Below are 19,850 nucleotides of genomic sequence, written 5' to 3' on the forward strand. Positions count from 1 at the left end.
CCCTAACAGACCGTTGGTATTCAGGCAGCACAAGCAAACATTCAGCTTTCTTTCCGTACATTCTGATCCACAACAAGTTGGGAGTGTGGCACAGGAAGAACCAGCTGTGCTTGTAGCAGAGATTTCCAACAAACAAATCTGATATCCTATGTGAGAGATTTATAACAAGCACCAGCAATAGCTGGCCTGCCGGTTGTGTAATCAACACAGTTGAATAACTTCACACAAATCCTTACAGGAGTTTCAAGCTTAGAATATCTGTTACATATTCTAGTATTCCTTTCTGTATGAGTTATTTTAATTAGGAGAAGAAGGCAAGCCTGCAGAAAACCTGTTATAAGCCAAGTTAGTTATTATTCACACTGGAACACTGCATAGAAAGGTTTAATGGAGCATAAAACTATTTGTCAAAATAAACAAAAACATTAACTTTTTTCTAAGAGTAATTTAATTTAAGCCTTTATTAACAGTATCAACTTAAAAACATTTCAGGTTCCAAATTATTTGTAGTCTCCTGACTTGAAAAAAAGTAATAAATTAAATAATTGAAGTATTCCACCTCCGAAACACAGACCTTTAAAAAATTCTTTTCCTACCTATTGCATGCACAAGCTAAATTCAGCCTTTATAGAGGCAGAAGTGGCAGGAAGTTTTAAGTGGTCAATAATGCCCTTAGAAGAGCTTTTTTAACTGGCTGGCTTCAGTACTGCAGATAACCAATTTTTATCTATGATTAAGCTTACTGTGTAGTTCTTGGGATTGATCTTGACACCAGCCTTTGCCCCACCAAATGGCACATCTACAAGAATGCAAAGGAAAATCATTTTACTTTTTCAACAACAAAGGCAGAACACATCAGTAATATGTGTGAGTAATTATATCTTTGATTTTAGCAGTGAATTTGGCTTTGCCACATTTAGGGCTTCACAAGCGTAAGCTATAATCTGATCTAGGTACTCCTATAAAAATGGGAAATCTTTCAAGGGCAGCTTGAAAATGGTCTTTGAAACTCAAATGTTCATGATTTAAATTTTCTATGATTCACGCTCTTGTACTTGGCACTTGTAGAAGCAATAAGTTTTACAATTTATATTTTACTGGTTTAGCTCAAAAATTTTATTTTGGAAGTCCTAAGTGAAGTGTCTCTATATACTTTAAGAAAGTATTTTGTTTTCTTACACGTAATGTGCAGATTATCTCCAAACTCCCCTACAATTTAGCAACTGTGTATGAATTATACTTCTTTATAACCCATACAGGAATTTTATCCTTAACTCTACACAGCTCCCCTGCCTGAATCCTTTACAGCCTCCATCTGTTCCCCCTAAAATTAGCCCCCTCCTAATCCAAGTTTGTCATACTTTGATTTGAGTTCAAGACACAGTACTTTTACGGGAGGGGGTAACTAGCAGAATTTGGACTTTTCAGATAAAAATGCAACTTTATCCAAGTATCTACAGTAACCGCAGAGGGAATATGTATTATTATTATTATTTTGGTCACTATATATTTTTCCCATCTTACTACAGATTTTAGTCAGAGATTAATGCCTAAAACTTAAATGAATCCTTTAGATGGTTTTTCTGTAAATTACATTAGTACTGATTGAAATTAAAGATTGTATCCTTGCTTGAAAAACTATCACTTACCAACCACAGCACATTTGTATGTCATTAGAGATGCTAAGGCTTTCACTTCATCCACACTAACATCCAAACTATAACGAATACCTGCAAAAGACACACGAGAAAAAAAGGAATTCACTGAACAACTTCATAGGTGTTTATAAATTCGGAAGATTAATTCTACTCCAGCCATCTGTAACATGCAAGTATGTAATTTACCAACTTATTTGCTTTAAGACTTAAAGAACAATTCCCCATTCTCCTACTTAAATATCTATCTTTAACCTAGTAGAAATTCCAGACTTCAATAACTCTCTATTAAGTAGTTTAACAGCAGCACTCAACCTTGGAACAAAAGTGAGTATTCCTTGGGAGGAAGATGAGCCAAGCTGATAGGTAACTAGGAGTAGAGTTTTCAAGAGGCTGATAAAGGTCATCAGCATTCCATAAGATCTTTAGGTTTGGACTTCATTCATTGTATATAGAAGATGAATCTTTTTCCTGAACATAACTTATTAGTACAGGTTATAATCAAGATCTTTTTGCTAGAGTAATGCAAACTCCTGTTAAGTTATGAGCCTTGCAATACACTGGCTGTGGTCCAACAAAACCATATGTAGCTTCAGGGCTCTGGCTGCTAGGCACAGCCTCATAACAGAAAGCAAGCCACTCCGCTAATTCAAATTTGTTCAAAACATTTTGATGGAATAACTCTACCCCAGCAAACTTGTGTGACCAGGCCACCCATCCCGCACCCACGTGGAAGCCAGCCCGCACCTGCATGCCCTGCTCTGAGTCATTCAGCAGAACTGCAAGCATGAGCTGACACACGGTCCAGATACAAATTCAAATTGTTGTGGTCCGAAAGAGGCGTGGATGCAAAATGGGTGATCCTGGCCTTCAAGGCAGTTCAAAACTAAGTGGAAAATGATCACACAAAGGTAGGGAGATCTGTCACCTGCCTGACTCTTAAGAGTCTTCTAAAAAATGGGTTGTAGCTGCCCAATAAATTAATTGAACTCCAAGTTAAAATTCATGTATTCTGGAGGTAGTTGCAGAGTAGAAAATACTTAACCAAACTGACAGGGCACATATACAGAACTACAGAAGCCTAAATATGACATTTAAGATCAATACAGTGACCAAAGTCATGTGGCCACGGCAAAAAAAACCCTACAGCTATATGTTAGCTTCTATCCAAGCTGCTCCTACATCACTAAGCATATAACAGAGCCATGAAGAATTTATCATCCCCACCTCTGCTCCCTAATTCCTTGGCTGTAGGTTGTGCCAAGTTGCATGGTGGTTTGTAGCAGGCACAGAGTGTCCTTTAGATGCTAGGACAAGGCATCACAAATTTCCTGCTATGTAAAGAGAAGACCATATTCAGGTCCTCAGGAGTGAAAAAAGACCAGCATACATCATCCAAACTAAAGCACTGTGCTGCTATGAAAGCCACTCCTGAATGCTCTGGAAACAATCCCAGTTTCAAAGGAACTGAGTGCTGCTCAAACAAAGCTGAGGGCCAAGTGCTGCTTTCTTATGAGTTCAATCAGTAAAAGAAAGTACCATGCCTCTGCAGAACAGAATTTAAATTTAGTGTGTATATGGGGGAATGGTGGTCTCCAAAAGCAAACTAATTAAGTTTCTGACTGAGGTAGCTGTAAGGTGTTAATGCCTGTGCTTTCAAGAACCTTCTCACAGGAAGTAATATTTGAAATTTAAGTGGAATCTATCAGAGCCCAACAGATGACTCAAAGTTACAATGTACATGGTTTTTTTTAACACTTCTTACTCTGATCCTGCAGAGGAGTGGTTATCCTGCTGTCAAGCCCTGAGCAAGAACAACCACCACCTACAGCACTGACTGTCCTGCCCGGGTACATCATTCCCTCTTGGCTGAGCAAGTACTCTGGGGACAGGTCTCATTTGAGCATTGCTCAAGCCAGCCAAGCCTAAAGCCACAATCTATGCTGGGCAGAAATGAACTCTGCCCCTCCACTCCCAGGTGAACTAGATCACTGTGTGTTTATTCAACCCATATATTTATTCAAACTTCAAGTTGTATACACAAAGCCCTTTCGCTCTAACTATACTCCTGCAGGCACACAAAATGTTGTTTATTGACATATGGAAAGCAGCAGGGGGACTAAAGAGTTAGGGATAGTTATTTTGCACAGTTTTAACAGGGAAGTGAAATACAAAAGGAGAAAGCAGCCTCTTCTGCACATCATATGGAAGATGGCATCTGAAAAGGTGAGCAAGCAGCAGTTTAACTGGAAGACTCACACACGTGCAAAACTGTTACATCTCTAGTTTCCTTGTATTGCAGTCAAGGGTTACTATAAACTTTACTGTAATAAATATTAAACTTTCATACCAAGGGAAATAGGGTAAAAGCCCCAAGACTAACAAAGTACTGAAAGGCTTTCAGCTGAGATGCCTATTTGTCACCCATGTACATACACCAGAATAGGGAAAACTTTTAGACTTGAGGCTGAAACTGTCCTTTTCTGAACAACTTCATATTTTTGAGCAAGATTTAGCTTCTTTTCTAGCCTTTTAAACAGCTTTAATTGAAATGGCTTGTCTGCTGGCTTTATCTTCATGAGTGGGGGCTAGTCTATTCTGAGAGTTGTGCTGACTTCACTAGCTACTTTGCTCCAGCTTATCTGCTAAAAACTTTCATTACAGTGTCAAGAAAAGTTCAGGGTGTGGATTCCAGGTTCCCTGACAGGTGTGACGATTCTTCCCTTCTGTGGCACAAGTGGATAACATTTAAGATGTGCTCACATTTCATTCCTTTTCACAATTCAGCCAGTTACTGTTTTCCAGGAATTGTAATTACTCTACAGAAGGCCCACCTCTTGACAGGGAAGTTATTTGTGCTAAGCTGTTAGGACTGATGAGAAGCAGGCATCTGAGAATGCAGTACATTCCATCTGCAAAGGGATGCACAAAGTTAAAAGACTTAATTTCTATTCTATTTGAACATCAGTGAAATTTAGTTTGACAGCTTCCTAATTTGGCAGGAGAGCATTGCCACGCATTTGTATGGCTCTTTTGGCAGTGTTACTATGCATTCAATAGCCTGAGTCTAAAAATGGACCACATGCACAGATAAATACTGGGGATTTTTTTTTTTAAGATTCTTAATACATAACCAAATGAAAGTCACTGCTACACAGCAAGATTATAATTTTTTTAAACCCTGGCAAGTCCCACGGAGTAAGTCTCTGGAAACTTGTGACTTTTACAGCAAACTAGCTACAAAAAATAGTTTGAAGAAAGCCTCAAGTTACAGTATGACTCACTGCCATGGAAAATACTTTTCACTGGAAAACATACAAATTCTTGTTCTAGTTGAGAATTCTCTTTCCTTGCCACACCCCAAGAAGTTAAACAGTATGCTAGGAAAGACTTTGTTTTTCTATGCACAAGACTTTCTAGATGAGGAAATGTTTTCATTTTAATTTTGTTTCATAACTGGTCAGTATAAAGAGAAGGCTTTATCACCACATTGCACTGTCTATGCTTTTAAAGCATCTTTTTTTGATCTGTATTTTGGAGATATTATATTTCATCCAGTTACCTCTTGTACTGAGCCTAATAATTGTTTTGGCCAAAGTAAAATGATTTAAGCTTACCTTCTTAGACAGATGCTATGGATTAATTTTCACTTTTCCAAATGGAGGTAGCAAAGCACTTGAAACAGTATTTTTTTAATAAAAGTCAATGTTGTAATTATCAGTAAGACTGTATTTTTGATTCTATAATAATAGCAGTCAGTTACTATCTTAATCAGCAGGTTTGTAGCAAGGAGTGTACTAACAGGCATGTGAGCAAGATCTTGATTTCAAAGAAAACTGGCTATACATCCTACTAGATTTTACATTGTACAGAGTTCAGCATGTTTCATGATGTTCAGTGTGTTTGTTATGCTTCCTTAGAAAACATGGTGTACAGATCCACCAGTTTTTCAAGGATGATTACTGCCTTTCTAGTATGCCTAAAAATCTCAATTTAGGGAAGTTAGTGTCATTATTTCCTGATCTTCTAGTGGAGTGATCTTAAACGGTAGTATCTACATATGCCCTCACCACTAATGAGCATGAAGTATTCAAAGTCTCAAAACTAAACAGTTGCCATAGTAACAGCCCAGAGCAAAACACTTGGTAAACTACTCCTCCTGCACTAAATACCTTGCAAATCTTAGCAAGTCTCTCAAGTTCCCCAGAACCTGGAACAGATTTGCATCTCAGACTGAATTATTAACATCTAACCAAGGCTTTTTGTCCTGCTTTGACTTTGGTGTTTTCTTCTAGCTGTGATCATCTTTTGAACTTTGAAACTAATTTGGGTCCTTTACAGATGACAATTCTTGTTAAGATGGTGCATTTCTGCTCACCTCTATTTGCAAAATGCTTGCTCATCAGAACAAGCGTTCCAGGGCAGCAGCTATCCTACACTATCCATACAGTACTCAACAAAACAGATTTCATGATCTTCTTTGAAAGTTTTTAGGACTGACTACAGCCCTATTAATGTCCCAGTTAGCAACACTGGATTCTGCAGTGGCTCTGTGAGTTAACAGCTTGCCTGACCCTGTCCAAAGGCTGACATTACATGCAGAGTCTAAAGGAGCTTCAGTAAAGATGCTCACCTCGTTCAAACTATTCAGCAAAATCCATAGATCAGCTTCAGCATTTATTGCAATGCCTTAGTTCCTTAATGTTTTAACTCTGGATTATGTATAACATTTTCATTTAGACAAAGATTGGGAAGTAAACAAGTGAGACTGATTATAATGCTATCAAACTCTACATTATCACGGACACCTAACACAGCAGGAACAGATCTTCCGAGCAATCCTTAGACTCTTTCAGAACAAGTAAATTTTTCTAAATCCAGAAAAACAATCCAACCTTCCCTAGAAGGAAACTATTTAGCCTTATTTAACCATTTGGAAAGTGTGGTAAACAGCACAATGACAAATTTATAATTATTGAAGATGAAGAAATTCCAGACAGACCTAACAAAGCAAGATGAGTAATTCAGTGCTGGAAAACAAGAACATTGTACACCAATCAGCAACAAGAACTACTCATTCCTAAATTCAATTCACTAACTGCCAAGAGAGGAGATGATAAAAATATTTATCTCTTACTACACAGCATTAGCCAGCTATAACCTGGGGCAGGAAAGAGATTCCCCTATGGACACATCCCGCCATTCTGATTTAACCACAAGTATCTATTCAGTGACCATAAGGTACTCAACCAGACAGAATACTTCAGTATACCACTTCTTGTATACTTTTAGTAAGCTGTACTTATACTTGAAATATACTTAAATGTATACACATACACTTTTGTTTCAGTTCATGCAGAGAAAAGCTAAGAATAGTCTCTATTAAAAAATAATGTGTGGTGCATTAGACCTTGTGTTTTAAATGCAAATATGGCAAATTTAGTATACCACCAGGCAAGCACATTTTACCTGAATTTATGCACTTAGAATAAGGCTATGAAGTAGAGTTTCGCCGACAGAACTACCTCAACCCTACCTAAAGGATTAGGCTGCTCATTAAACTGCACTCAACACTGTAGTAACAAGGACTGCTACAGAGATGCAGTAACACTCCTTCCATGTAGATATTAATACCACACACGGGTGTGTGCAGAAGGCGGAAATAACACACGAGTTGGCCCTGGCTACTCCAAATGCCATAGGAGCCACAAAACAATAAGCCACCTCAGTGCTGACATGAAACAGGCAAATTCCATGCTCTTCCTAAGAGTTTATTTCCTGACAAGATGAAGCTGTTGCAATTCATGCAACAAAGAATACCTGCTAGGATGACCCAGAGAGCAGGAGGGAAACTATCACACCAGAGATTTCCCTCCTCACCCCCTCCAACATGTGTTTATCCAGAAAGCCCAATGCTAAGAGAGGTATGACCTCTCTATAAATAGACAAAGAGCCAACAGTAGCAAGGGAAAACAACTATTTAAGATCAAGGACAAAGCTGGCTACTGCACAAATGGTACGAGCTGATTATATGAAAAAGCTAAGACTGAAAAGATTCATAGCCAGAAGAGCAGGCATAGCCTCCTGCAAGAGTATCAGAGGTAAAAAACACAAACCTGATACAGTTCACTAAGAATTGCAACTAGTTTATTAAAGGACAGCAAAAGCACAGGACACCTATTCCTTGTCCCTTTTTTTTCAATTTGCAATTTAAATATATATCCACTGTTGTACTAATTGTAAAGTCAGGTAAGCTACAATAAGAGGACAGAAACCTATGAAAATAAGGCACTCATATAAGCTTTAGCTATAACACTGCAAGTGTTGTTACCACAGTTAGGCTAATTACTTTTCCATAAAACTCTCGTATTCCTTTGAAGTTAGATCAGTTTCCATGGTTTATTTCAGGTTACAGATGGTCTGTTATAGTTCCATCGGTTGCATGGTCCCCATAGGGTACATTTCCATGTCTTACCCTCAAAGGCCCCTAGGCCAAAGACATGACCTCAGAACTTTTATCCACGCACAACTTAAAGGAAAGCCACCAGGACAAAGAGAGCTTTGCTGAAGTGAAGATGCCGTGTAGCACCACTTCTTACTTCCCCCACTTACAAAGGGGAATAAACAATGTCAGGATAGCCAAGACAGCACGTGGGGTTGTACTGGTCCAACTACTGCATGTAAAACTTTTTCTTTTGCAAGTAAGGTTAGCATCATGATGTATGTATACGGGTTTAGACAAGATAATGCATACAACGGGGCTATCTGGTGACTGGGCACTGAGATTAGCATCAGCCTTAGACCTCTGCAATTGGAAAACTGCATCAAGGCTAGCATGAGTAAATGTCATCTTATGCAGTAATAAGACTCATTAACATGAACTCATAAGTCAAGTGAGAAGGATAAACCCTGATAGGCAGAAGAGAAGCAGCCAAAACCAGAAGACAGGAAAGTTTGGTAATGCAGAATAGCTCCTTCCACTAACCAGCTAAGGCAGCACCACACAGGAAATCAGATGCATTCACCTCCATGTCAACTGAGCAAATAATGTAACAATCATCTGTCTTTATATACAGATAGTGAACTTTGAAGTAACGCATGACAAAAGTTTTTCAAAATTCCTATGTAAGTGAAAGTTAGACAAAATCTAGTCTGGAACTAGAGATGGTTTTAGAACCTTGCTGAACTGAGGAAGCAGCTGAGACATTGTTAAGGCAATCTGGGTGAGCATAAACAAAAGGTTAGGGTGTTTCCCAGCTCTGATTCATTTGGTTTCATTGATAATAGACCTACTGGACAGTCGGTTAACATGCAAAGGCTTTAAAAAGTTTTAAAACCACTTAATAGCTTTATCCCTGCAGCAGATGCTGCCTAACAAACATGGAATCATTTCCATACTACTAACCAGGTAGGAACTCAATAAGCTTTATCTGTTTTCTGAAACTGACCTATTAATGAAAATGGCCACAGCAACCACATGAAAAAGCAGCTTAACCAGTTTTACACCTTTCATAGAACCTGATTAAATTATTTAAAAGATTCATTATTTTAAGTAGGAACTGCCAAAGTACTTTTCAACAAAGTCATCTGTATTCAGCCATCTCATTTCCTGTACCCCATTTGGTTTGTTTTAGTTACGGCAGCTGTCAGTGCAGTGAACGACAGCAGCTGTGGTTTCCTGTTAGTGCTGGCCACTAGCATGCAAGTCATCGCATAAGCAAAGGAAAGAGTGATCTGACCCAGAGCATTACTTCAGCTACCACGCAGCATCAGTCCAGTTGTATAAATACTAAGTTTGGATTGTAAGCAACTTGAGTTCCAACACACAAGAAAATTGCTTATCTCCATGTTCTCAATGGAATGAGGAGGCATCTAACTAAATTTTCCTTTCCAGCAAACAGTTACATTGCAAAAAACAGAGTTTTTAAAACCTGGACTTGTGTGCTGCACATACTGCGAGGCCTACTGCTTAAATAGGTATATTCACGACCATTCTGTAAAGATTCCTAAAGCACAGAAGAGAAGCGCACCAAAAGAAAAAGTATCACCACCTTCTCAAGTTGCAAAGGTTTGCAACCCCCGAAGTAGAATTAAGGATTAATTTCTACAACAATTAAATACGTAAGCACCACAAGATGCAACAAGAAATGTTATTTCTGGGTTCTCTCAATGAGGTGGAAAAAACCCACAAGTTATAAACTGAAAAGAAAGCATGTTTCAGTACCTAGTGCCAGTTTTCCTGAAAAGCACTTCTCTTGACCCAGTGAAGAATCACCTGCACTACCGTGTAGTGACAACTCTGTCCAACACAATGAAGTTGACTTGTATTTTTACACCTGTTTTGGGGGGGAGAGAGGAGAGTAGGATAAGCCATTAATTAACTTCCTATTTTTATTAACTATGCCTTAGATTGTTAGAACTAGGGTATTAAGAACATCATACTTCTTGAATAGAAATGTGCCAGTCAAGTTTCCCACCCAGGTGTAGAAGTTTGCCTATGCAAAAAATGCAAGACTGATCTTAAATTTGCCTTCATCCAGCCCAAACCACATGGTCTGCCATTCCATTTCTGTATCAGGCCACAGTCATCCATCCACTCAGGAGCTTTATTTTCAAAGCAGGCCTCTTGCTGGCATTCACTCTGCTGAGTTATTTCTACTTGCAGGCAACAGAGAAGCCAGCAGAGAAGGAAGTACAGAAGAACTGCTGCATTTCTACCAGCAGGTATCATCTGCATGCACATGTGAGTTTTAAACTTGCTTCATAAAGGTCAACCTCACATTAAGAAATTTGGCACTTTCCAGATGTGGGCTGGACTACTAGGCAGAGGTTGAGGTTTCACTCTAGAAGAGAATGAGCAGACAAAGAAATTGAAGATGATGTCTGTGACCAAAGGAACATAATCTAACTGCTATAAAGTTAAGCTACAAACATTTAGTAGAAACAGAAGGTACTGCTGAAGTGCAGATAATTCAACTGTTTATTTAGTCTCTGTTTTCTCAAGTAATTCAGCTGTCTCCAGGTTTAGAGCATTTAAATCAAGATTTTTTAATTTGATTTACAGTACAAATTCTTCATTAGTTCATGGTTAAATCTCTAAATCACCTTATGGACAAAAAGGTATACAGAAGTAACATACAATCACCAGTGAAGTATTTTGGTATGGATGTACAAAAAGAAATGAGGAACAAAATTAAAGGAAGACAGCCTTTAACAGACCTTAAAACATATGTTTTCCTGCATTCCATACTTGAATCTTAAAGTGCACTTTGATCATATGTCTAATCTGCAGACAGAACACTATTTAATATTCTCTAAACAGCATCTCTTTTCCTTAAGCTTATGTAAACCTCAACAAATACAGGAGATGAGCATTTAAAGTACAATGCTCCTTAAAAGAATGACAGAGATGACAAAGCATCCCTACTTGCTAGTGATTACCTAGCAATAACTAAACACTATCTCTTTCTTAGTACCAAATACACATCCTTAAAAAAATTAGTATGCGGAACCTTATTTTATCAAACCTTACATTTCAGAAACTGCAAAGTTAAAGTTCACAATTCTGCACCTGAAAGACCTTGAAGCTGTGTTCCTCCTACTGCTCTGCAAGTCTTCCAGATGCCAACTCACCCCTTCTTTTAAAAGGTGGCCTTATGTCCCTTGCTGTTTCTTGCTGGTGTGAATTACTTGCATTGGACTCTGGGCTCCACAGTGTGTGGGACGCTCACTTCAGCAAGTTTTCCTATTTCATGCTATTATGGAGTTTGAGCTGTATTTCACTGGGCTTTGCGTTTGTTTTTTTTCCTGTGGAGACTACTAGGATTCTAGTTTAAAAATCACTTTTAGACAAAAGTTCAAGTTGTTGGTGCATTCCGGGTGGACCAAATGTACCGTAAATGCAGAAATATCTTTACCACGCCTCTTCTTTGCAGTTTAAGTAGAAACGTTCTACTTCTTCCCACCTTTTTTTTCATAGCAGGTTTCAAGCAGTCAATCTACACTTATCACACATCCCATTTAAATTTACTGCAAAGCCAGACCTGTCATCTGATAGTGAGCAAATTCCTAGAGAGCATTAGAAGGTGAAATCCATTTATGATCACTATGCTGAAAAGAGTGGAAAAGAAGCATCATTTGCAACTCCTTCTCTAAATCCATGGAGGGTGGGGAGTGGCACAGGAAGAAAAGGACGAACTGTTGAGACTTTGTATTTTCTTTAGCTGTCATTTCCAACTGCCTTGAAATTTACAGTTGTAACTTTCTGTAAATGCTCCAGTGTTTGCTCCAGTGTCAGTGCAGACAGGCATAACAAATGCTACAGAAAACCAAGAAATTCTGTTGAGGATTTAGAAACGTAGGTGTCAGACCAGAAAGTATCCAATCGCCTGATTGGTGTTTTTTGTTCACATACAAGTATTTTATAATTCTTTGTTGTGAAAACATTAATTCTTTCAGTTCTGAGCAATACTGATGTGAAATATTGGAAGTTATCATATATTAAATACTATCTTGTTACTTCATTTGCCACAGAACTGTATTTTGTTACACAAGAGGGGATCTTACAAGTAACACAGGCTGTACAGAAAAGGACTTTGTATGCAGGAGCAAAAAGTAACTTAACCTAAGCAATGACAAAACAGCAGTGTAACAACCATCAGTGTTTTAAAAGAAATTATAGCAATGGCAGAGAAACAGTAGCTCCACACAGAGGAGGCTTCAGCCATACCCACTTTCAGCTACAACTAAGTCTGACGCCAGTAACTCTTGTTCCAAGTAATCACAAAAAGTTGAGTTAACCTCTTTCAGGTAAGAATTAAGCATGTCACAGGACCCTCACTACATATTTGATCTTGGAAAATTAGTAAACACGTTAACAGGACAGGCTATCTGTGCCGCAAAGAGAAAAACCCCGTGTCACATATATACACACCAGCTGAACTGATTAGCAAGAACACATTAAACTAAGAACACCCTTCCTATTCAATTCTCAAAGTCAGAGGTCTTCACTGATACAAAATCACAGAGAAAACTTTGCTTTCTGCGACCATCATTATTTACCATAAAGCTGGTCTATGCTGAAGAAAAAGAAATGTGTTTACAGACCATAGAAGCTCTGGTTTGAGACACGGTCCTGAAATGGTCTCCAATACTTAACTGTCCACAAAGATCAGAGCTCCTGAATAAGTTATGCTGGAGGACATATGTATTTGCTTTTCAAGGAAATGCCATCTATCCTGGGCTAAAAGGGAGTTTGATTGAGTGAATCCAGAAGGATTCACTCTCCTGGTCCCTTTGCACAGGCATGCCGTTGGACTCACCTATGCTAAGTCAGCTTTCCCTGGAAAAATCACTCTTGGCTCTTCCTGCGTACCCAGCCAGTAACTGGAAAAGTTTGTTATTTTCCTCTACCGACGTTTTCTGGGCGAGCGTTCGGGTTTCACGAACGCAGCATGCAAAGGGACAGCTGCTCCAGCTCCCGGCTCGAGAGCGGACGCTTCAAGCGAGGAGTTCCCACACGTTTTCCAATACCCGCTACTCAGCCTTGAGTCACACCGAGTAACTAGGCGGGCTGCCCTCGCACCCTTCGCTTCGCCCGATGCCAGATCAGCCACGTCCGCGGCCCGCCCCGAGACCTCGCACCTAGGCTAACCAGGAGGTCGCTGGCGGGGAGCCCGGGCGGCAGATCGCCGCAGGGCCGCGTAGGAACCGCTCTGCCCCTGCTCCCGCCCTCCCGTCACTACCAGATACCGCAGGTGACAGAGCACGGCTGCTGCCCGGCCTCGCCGGAACGGCCGGGCGGGCAGCGGGGAGCCAAGCGTCGCCCTCCCCGCCCCCCCCCCCCCCCCCGGCACCTCAGGGCGCGGGGAGCGCCCGCCCCGCGGCGGGAGGGCGACTGCGGGCAGGGCAGCGCCGCGCCGCTGCGGCGGGCCCGGCCACCGGGCGGGGGGGGACGGGGGACACAGTGTGTGGCGGCGGGTCTCACCTCCCTTGCAGGGGGTGCGGTGCTGGCTGTGCTGCGCCCGGTAGCCCTCGATCACCTCCCACTCGCCGTTGTCGCGCTTGATGGGGAAGGAGACGCTGAGCACATGGTTGCAGGGCTTGATGATGCGGAGGATGCCGCGGACGCGGTGGCGCCGGTCCTCCATGCTCTCGCGGGTGCGCAGCCCCTCCACCAGCTTGTCCTCCACGATGCTGGCGCCGCGGTCGAAGAACCCCTCCACCATCTTGAAGAAGTTGGGGTCGTCCTCCTTCTTCGCCGCCTCGCAGTAGTGCCGCCGCGGGCACCGGCCCCCGCCCCACGCCGCCACCGCCGCCGCCACCCCCCCGGCTGCCGCTGCCGGGCCGCCCGGCTCCGCGCCCGCCAGCACCGAGCCGGCGGCCAGGCGGGACGCCAGCTGCTCCCCCAAGTAGCGGTACATGGCGGCGGCCGCCGGCGCTTCCGCTACGCGCGCAGAGGCGAGGAGCGGGGCGGCGGTGCCGGATGCCGGCGCGGCGCTGCTGCCACAATAGGCGCGGGGCGACGCCGCCGCCGCCTTTAAACGGCCTCGGGGTGGGGGAGGAGGGGGGCGGGGGGACGGCGGCGGCGCCCGGGGCGGGGGGGGCCGCAGGAACGCGCCGCGCCTCCCGACTGCGCCTGCGCCCCTTCCTCTCCGCCCCGCCCCCGGCGGGATTCGCGGAGGGGAAGGGGGCGCGGCGCGCGGGAGTCTCGCTATGGGCGGGACGGAGGGGGGTGTGGCGAGCATGCGCGCCGCGGGCGCTGCACGCCCCTCCCCCCTTTGCCCCCCCCTCCCTACAAAGGCGCTGCCGCCCGCAGCCGCGGGGGGTTGTGGCCCTGCGCGTGGGGTTGTGAGCGCGAGGGTGGAGGCGGGCGCGCGCGGCCGCTCCCTCACAGGCTTCGGTAGGTCGGCGGCGGGAAGGGGCTGGCGGGCGTGCAGCGGGCGGCCCTACCGCCGGCCCCGCCTCGCCGCCGCTTCCCGCCCGCATCGCTTTCCTTTTCTTTGGCGGGTCCCTGCGCGCTCGCGGCCCGCCTCTCCTGGCGGGTGACCGTTAACGGCCGGCGGAGGGCTGGGGGCTGCCGGGGCTGCGCCGTCCCCGGCTTCAGCGTGTGCTCCGCTCTGTTGCCGGTGAAGAACCCGGGGCAAGTAGCCTTGGCTAAAGCAGAATTGTGAGCCTGTAGCCGGCTTCCCGCCCCTTCTCCCTGCTCTGCTCCGAGCAGAGGCACCGGAGTGCTCTGCGTGAGGGAGGTGAGGCCTGGCCTGGCCGTTGCATGCTGCCCTTTAGCGGGGTAAAAAACGTGGTCTCGCTTAGCGCGAGTACAAATACAAGTAAGGGTGCTTCCACACAGTCCAGTGTGCAAAATTTTTCGGGGAAAGTACAGTTTGTGCAAAGACCTTGCTTGAAGGGAGCCTGTTAAGAAAATCCAGCTCATCCACGTGTGTTTGACTGCCTTGCCAAGAGGGGAGAAAGGCTTCAAGTCAAGTTGCTAACACAGCTGCTTTGTCTACTCAGGTGTTAGGTTGCTAGCATGTCACCTTTCACTGGGTCTTGGCCCATTAAGGGGAGTTGTTATGTAGCTCTGACTGTTGAGCATGTCTCTAAGACTGTTGTTTTAAACTGTGCAATATCTGCTTTCTGGGCATGGGGGACTGTGTTGCAGCATTCTTACCAGGTTCATTTTAGAAGTAGTAAGCAATTTGTTCACTTTCTGTAGGATTGGGCTGCTAGCTGGAAAATACAGGGGTGGTTTTTTTTCTGTTTAGGCATGTGGGAGACCAATGCCCTTAGGGCAGGAATAACCAGGAAGTTGCTTTATCTCTCTAGGAGTCTCTAACCGCTGTGGACGTCCAGGGGCTGTGCTGCAAAGCTTGTGGGAAAGTAGTATAACTTTTGTGTGCATTTGTCAGCAGGATGCTTAGTCACAGAGTCTTTCAATACACATAAGCTTTTCAGGCAACTGATACTCCAGTTTTATCTTTATTTCATGTTGTTTCTTTTTCCTAAGATACCTGAGAAGTTGTCATAAAGATCAGTAATAAGGGGAATGGTTGCCTTTTATCTGTAATGAGAATGGTTTATAACCTTAGTCTAGAGAACGGAGATCCTTGATAGTAAGTGATAGGGAAATAAAAGCAAGAATGGAGTTTGTGCTTAGGCCAGTTTGTTATTTGGCTGTTCCTACAGGGCTTCAGAAACAAACTTACTGATCTACATTTTTCTGGCCATGCTGTAGGTGGTTCGTAGACAACTTCTGTTGTGGCGTTCATTTTCACTTCACAGAATTGCAGGGTCCTCAATGGTTGTATTAATTTTGAGCTACTGTTTAATGTCCATCATCTCCAGGCTTTCATTAGCTAAAGCTCAACTTCTGTATAAGTTCTTAACTTCTGTAAACGTGTAGAAAAGGTGGTGAAAAGTATTGTGGCAATTAGTCCTTGTCAGCTAAATTATTTTCACCTGGTTCTGTAGGTTATTTAGAATACTATTTCACAGACATAAAGGTTGAATGAAAAATATGATTAACCAGTTTGCTCAAATGTGTAGGCTTAGATCAAAGTAAGATAACATGCGTAGCTCATATCCTGCCTTTAGCTGTGGCATCTCTAATTTATGAGCCTTACTCAATTATCAGCTGCTTGCACAGGCTATGTTTGAAGTCCATATTTGTGAATGTATTTGAGACTGAGTATGGGACATGAGAGTGTAAGAACAAAGTGGATCTCTCCATGGGTTCAGTCACACAATTGTATTTGGAGTAATGGTAGCACCATAGCTGCCCTCTTTTTCTAAACAAGACTGGATTTCAGCAAAATATTCAACAAGCTGTGGGCTGAATGCTAAAAATAACTGAATCAATGTGTTAAATTTATTAATCTTTAAATATATTAAAAGAAAAGATAACTAGGGATTTTTGTTTGCACGTTTTTGTGAATGAAATCATGCGTACAGTTTACAGGCACTTTACCAACCTCAGCAGGTCCCTACCATATTTTTGTTTGCTTCAAATCCTTTCTGGAGGCAAGAGTAACCATACTTCCCGAGGGTATTCGAGAAGAGTAAGAACAGGAGTCATATGCCCCATTCCAGTGTTCTTGTATGGTAGGTGGTGAGCAGTTGAAGCAAAATCTATTTGTCAGAGGAAAGTAAAATTCATGTGCTTTAGAATGAGTTATAGCAGGTATGAAAGTGGTAATTGCAATAATAAAAGAATAACTGTACTTTCTTTGTTCTTGCATAGCATATGGGGTGCCATCAGAAGATTTGCATTTGAGTGGCATCAGTGGAAAAAAAAAACAAACCTCTTGCATGGATTCTAAGGTAACTTTTTGTCTTCGCAACCAGAAGTTCCACTAACTTTGTTAGTTTCACATTGGATGTTGGTCTTAGACCTGTATCTGAAGAGAGATACATAGAGAAGACTTAATACCTGTGTGGTAGGAACTGTCTGTATGATTCATGGACTTTGCGACAAGGTTATATTCAACTGTGTATACCTGATAGGTATAAGTTTTTATTTAAAATCTGTGAAGTAGAGATGAGGAAGACAAACAAGTTGATTATTTCCTAAGCTGCTTCTAAAACATCTTTATATATAATTTTAACAGATTATTTTTATTATATATAAGAACAATAATAAACACTGCATTATGCCTTCCTGAAGCAATCCACAATTTTAAGGTGTAAATTATCAATTTCATAGCAAGTGGAGTAAAATTTGTGTCAAAATTTTAAAGTTTTACTGAAAAAAGTGATCTAAGACAGGAATCTAGTACTTTCTGCTTTAATCCATGATATTTGAAGTATTGGCTATTTGAGAATATGTAGGTGACTAGGATAATCTTTTTTCCTATGTCTAACATCATTAATAGTGCCATCATAAATGGAGAAAATATATTTTTATTAAAAATAAAAGGTCAGTTAGGTTCAGCTCTAGTGTTATGTGTCAAAGTTTGTCACTTTGGCTAAAATGTTCCTAGGATGTACTGGTACTGGATTCTCCCAGAAGCTAGGATAGCTATCTCCAGGTTGCATCCCAGTCTCCTTACCAGCTCACCAAAGTAGGTGAGAGAGAGCAGAGAAGCTGGAAATTGGGGGTCCTCACATGGCTGTGAATAACTCTGCCCCTTGTCTGGCTAAGCCTGTTCAAATCCAGGGTAGCCTTGGGATTGCCTCCAATTCAGAGACTTCAGAGTCTGAACATCCATTAGACAACATGCTCAGGAGGAAAGCTGATCCGCACAGTAGGCAGAGAACTAATTCCTTCCTGTGGTAAGCGAACTTCCTTCTGGGAACAGAAATGGATTTTGAAATACTCTGCAAATGGAGTTGCAGTTGTTTCAGCAAGCTTCATTTTAAGCTGTCAGCCATATCACATGAAGCATTTGGCAATTCTTACCCTTTGGTAACAGAATTGATTGAGATAAAGTCCAAATATTGGTAACACTTACATATGAAGACACTTTTTCTAGTGATTCCAGAAATAATGTGGCAAGTCATAAAACTGAGGTTCTAGCCCTAGCCCAGTGGGCTAATTTAGATTACACAAGCTGAAGCAAGTTCTCGTTCCCCTTTGAATTGCCTATATGAGCAACTATGGTTCCCTTCTTCATTTCACCAGAAGTTGCAAAAAAATGCTTATTTTTCTTGGACTGAAGTGTTACGCTGTATTACTTCATGTAGACCTTGATAGTGTAACTAAATAGGTGAGATCTGGGGTTATTGTCTTAGCCCAAACTGTTGCTAAAGAAAAACTGTTCAGCCTCTGAGTTAATAGATCTGTGGATGGTTGAATAATAGTTACTGGGAGAATGGGAGGGTATGAATCTGTCAGCAATACTAACTCGAGTCCTATTCATATTTCTCTCAGTTGAAATCCTGTGCATGTCTCTGTTAAATAGAGGGCATGCAGGTAGGCAGCAAGTATGTAGGACTTCACAGTAATCCTGCTGTATTGGAGCTGCATGCATATTGTGGCAAAGTATGCTAAAATACTATCAAATGGCAATCTAAATCTTTTGCAGGTCTTTAGCTCCAGGCGTTACCAAGTTTTATGGATTGTATTTTCCACCTTCACAATGCTTTAAAGTAAAACTTAATGTATAATTATTTTTGGCATGGGATGTGAAAGTAGAGAAGGGGTGGCTGTTTATCTGTGGGAAAATGTACCAGCATTCAGTCTTCAGAATAATGGGGGCAAATGTTGATAAAGCATATGGTCTTTCAAAATATGTATATTTTTCTTAAATAAATACACTATAGTTTCAAGAATCTAAGGAGTGATTAATGTAATCTGAGCCTAATTTTAATTCCAGATTTGTGAGTAAGTTGCTATACTCTTTCTCACTTAGCTCTGAATCGAAGTGCCACGTTTCTTTGTTATATTCTTCCTGTTTTATGCCAAGCCAGTACATGATATACCAGGGATGAAATGAGAATTGTGGCACAGTTGCCTAGGTTTACAGTGGTGCTAGAGGGCTGGCTCTGTGCTATTACAGGCAGCGCATGAATTGAATCCCATAAGATGACTTTTAATTTGTGACCTGTCTATATAAGCACTTTTAGAAAATGAACGCTTGACTGGAAATCTTCATTTCAGTCATCTCTTTACAACCAGAGACTAAAGCTGACAAAAAGGCATTTCACTGGCAGCATAAGGTATCAATACTTAGATCTGTTGGTTTGGAGACTAAGAGGGAGCCATCTAAATATAAAATTCTGGTAAAGACCTATGAATCCCTTAACTGAGGTCTGTGAGATAATTTTTCTTTCCTTATATGTAGCTTCAGCTGTGTTCAGCCGTACTAAAGCTGGATAGCAGACTGGCAGTTTTCTTTATTTCTTCCCTTGGCCTTGATACAAAAGAACCTGAATTTGGTGGTTTTTCCAGGCAGACTGCAGAAGTGAGATTTGTGCATGCTGCAAATTTGAGATGTGCTTTCTGTAGTGCTGCAGAGTTGAAGAAGAGGTATCTGGATTGTCTCCTGTTGAGATAAAGACTTTAAAACTTCCAATACTTTGTGTTATTAGTGAGATGCTTAGGTACCTGTGGTCTGATTATTTGACATTATTTTTATCTATTATTTTGCATTAAATGTAAGTATTTTCATGATTGCTAAATTCAAGTATAAGCTGCTAACATCTTGTTAATGTATAAATAGTAACTTTTTGCCTGCCTGTAGCACTGTAAAAGTAGGG

At 41.8% G+C, this 19,850-nt stretch overlaps 2 protein-coding genes across 13 annotated transcripts in view; one reads left to right on the forward strand and one right to left on the reverse strand.

Moving 5' to 3' along the window:
• GLUD1 (glutamate dehydrogenase 1) overlaps window positions 1–14,243 on the reverse strand; it is a 30,883-nt gene extending 16,640 nt beyond the window's left edge. The window contains exons 1-3 of the mRNA XM_075025566.1: window positions 13,642–14,243; window positions 1,650–1,730; window positions 744–799 (exon numbers count right to left, since the gene is read on the reverse strand). Of these exons, the coding sequence (XP_074881667.1) occupies window positions 744–799; window positions 1,650–1,730; window positions 13,642–14,077 (573 nt within the window). The 5' untranslated portion in view covers window positions 14,078–14,243. The remainder of the gene's footprint in view (window positions 1–743; window positions 800–1,649; window positions 1,731–13,641) is intronic.
• A 208-nt stretch (window positions 14,244–14,451) lies between these two features.
• Window positions 14,452–19,850, forward strand: part of SHLD2 (shieldin complex subunit 2) — a 44,363-nt gene continuing 38,964 nt past the window's right edge. For 8 of the 12 annotated variants that reach the window (XR_012650086.1, XM_075025568.1, XM_075025570.1 and 5 more), the window contains exons 1-2: window positions 14,462–14,902; window positions 16,894–16,973. The gene's annotated coding sequence lies outside the window, so the exon portion shown is untranslated. Of the gene's footprint in view, window positions 14,903–14,966; window positions 14,984–16,736; window positions 16,755–16,893; window positions 16,974–19,850 lie in introns of those variants that run through there. The other 4 variants (XM_075025569.1, XM_075025576.1, XM_075025573.1 and 1 more) reach the window with 3 other exon arrangements.

This window comes from Buteo buteo, chromosome 4 (assembly GCF_964188355.1).
Source record: "Buteo buteo chromosome 4, bButBut1.hap1.1, whole genome shotgun sequence".
In the NCBI taxonomy this organism is placed as follows: domain Eukaryota; kingdom Metazoa; phylum Chordata; class Aves; order Accipitriformes; family Accipitridae; genus Buteo; species Buteo buteo.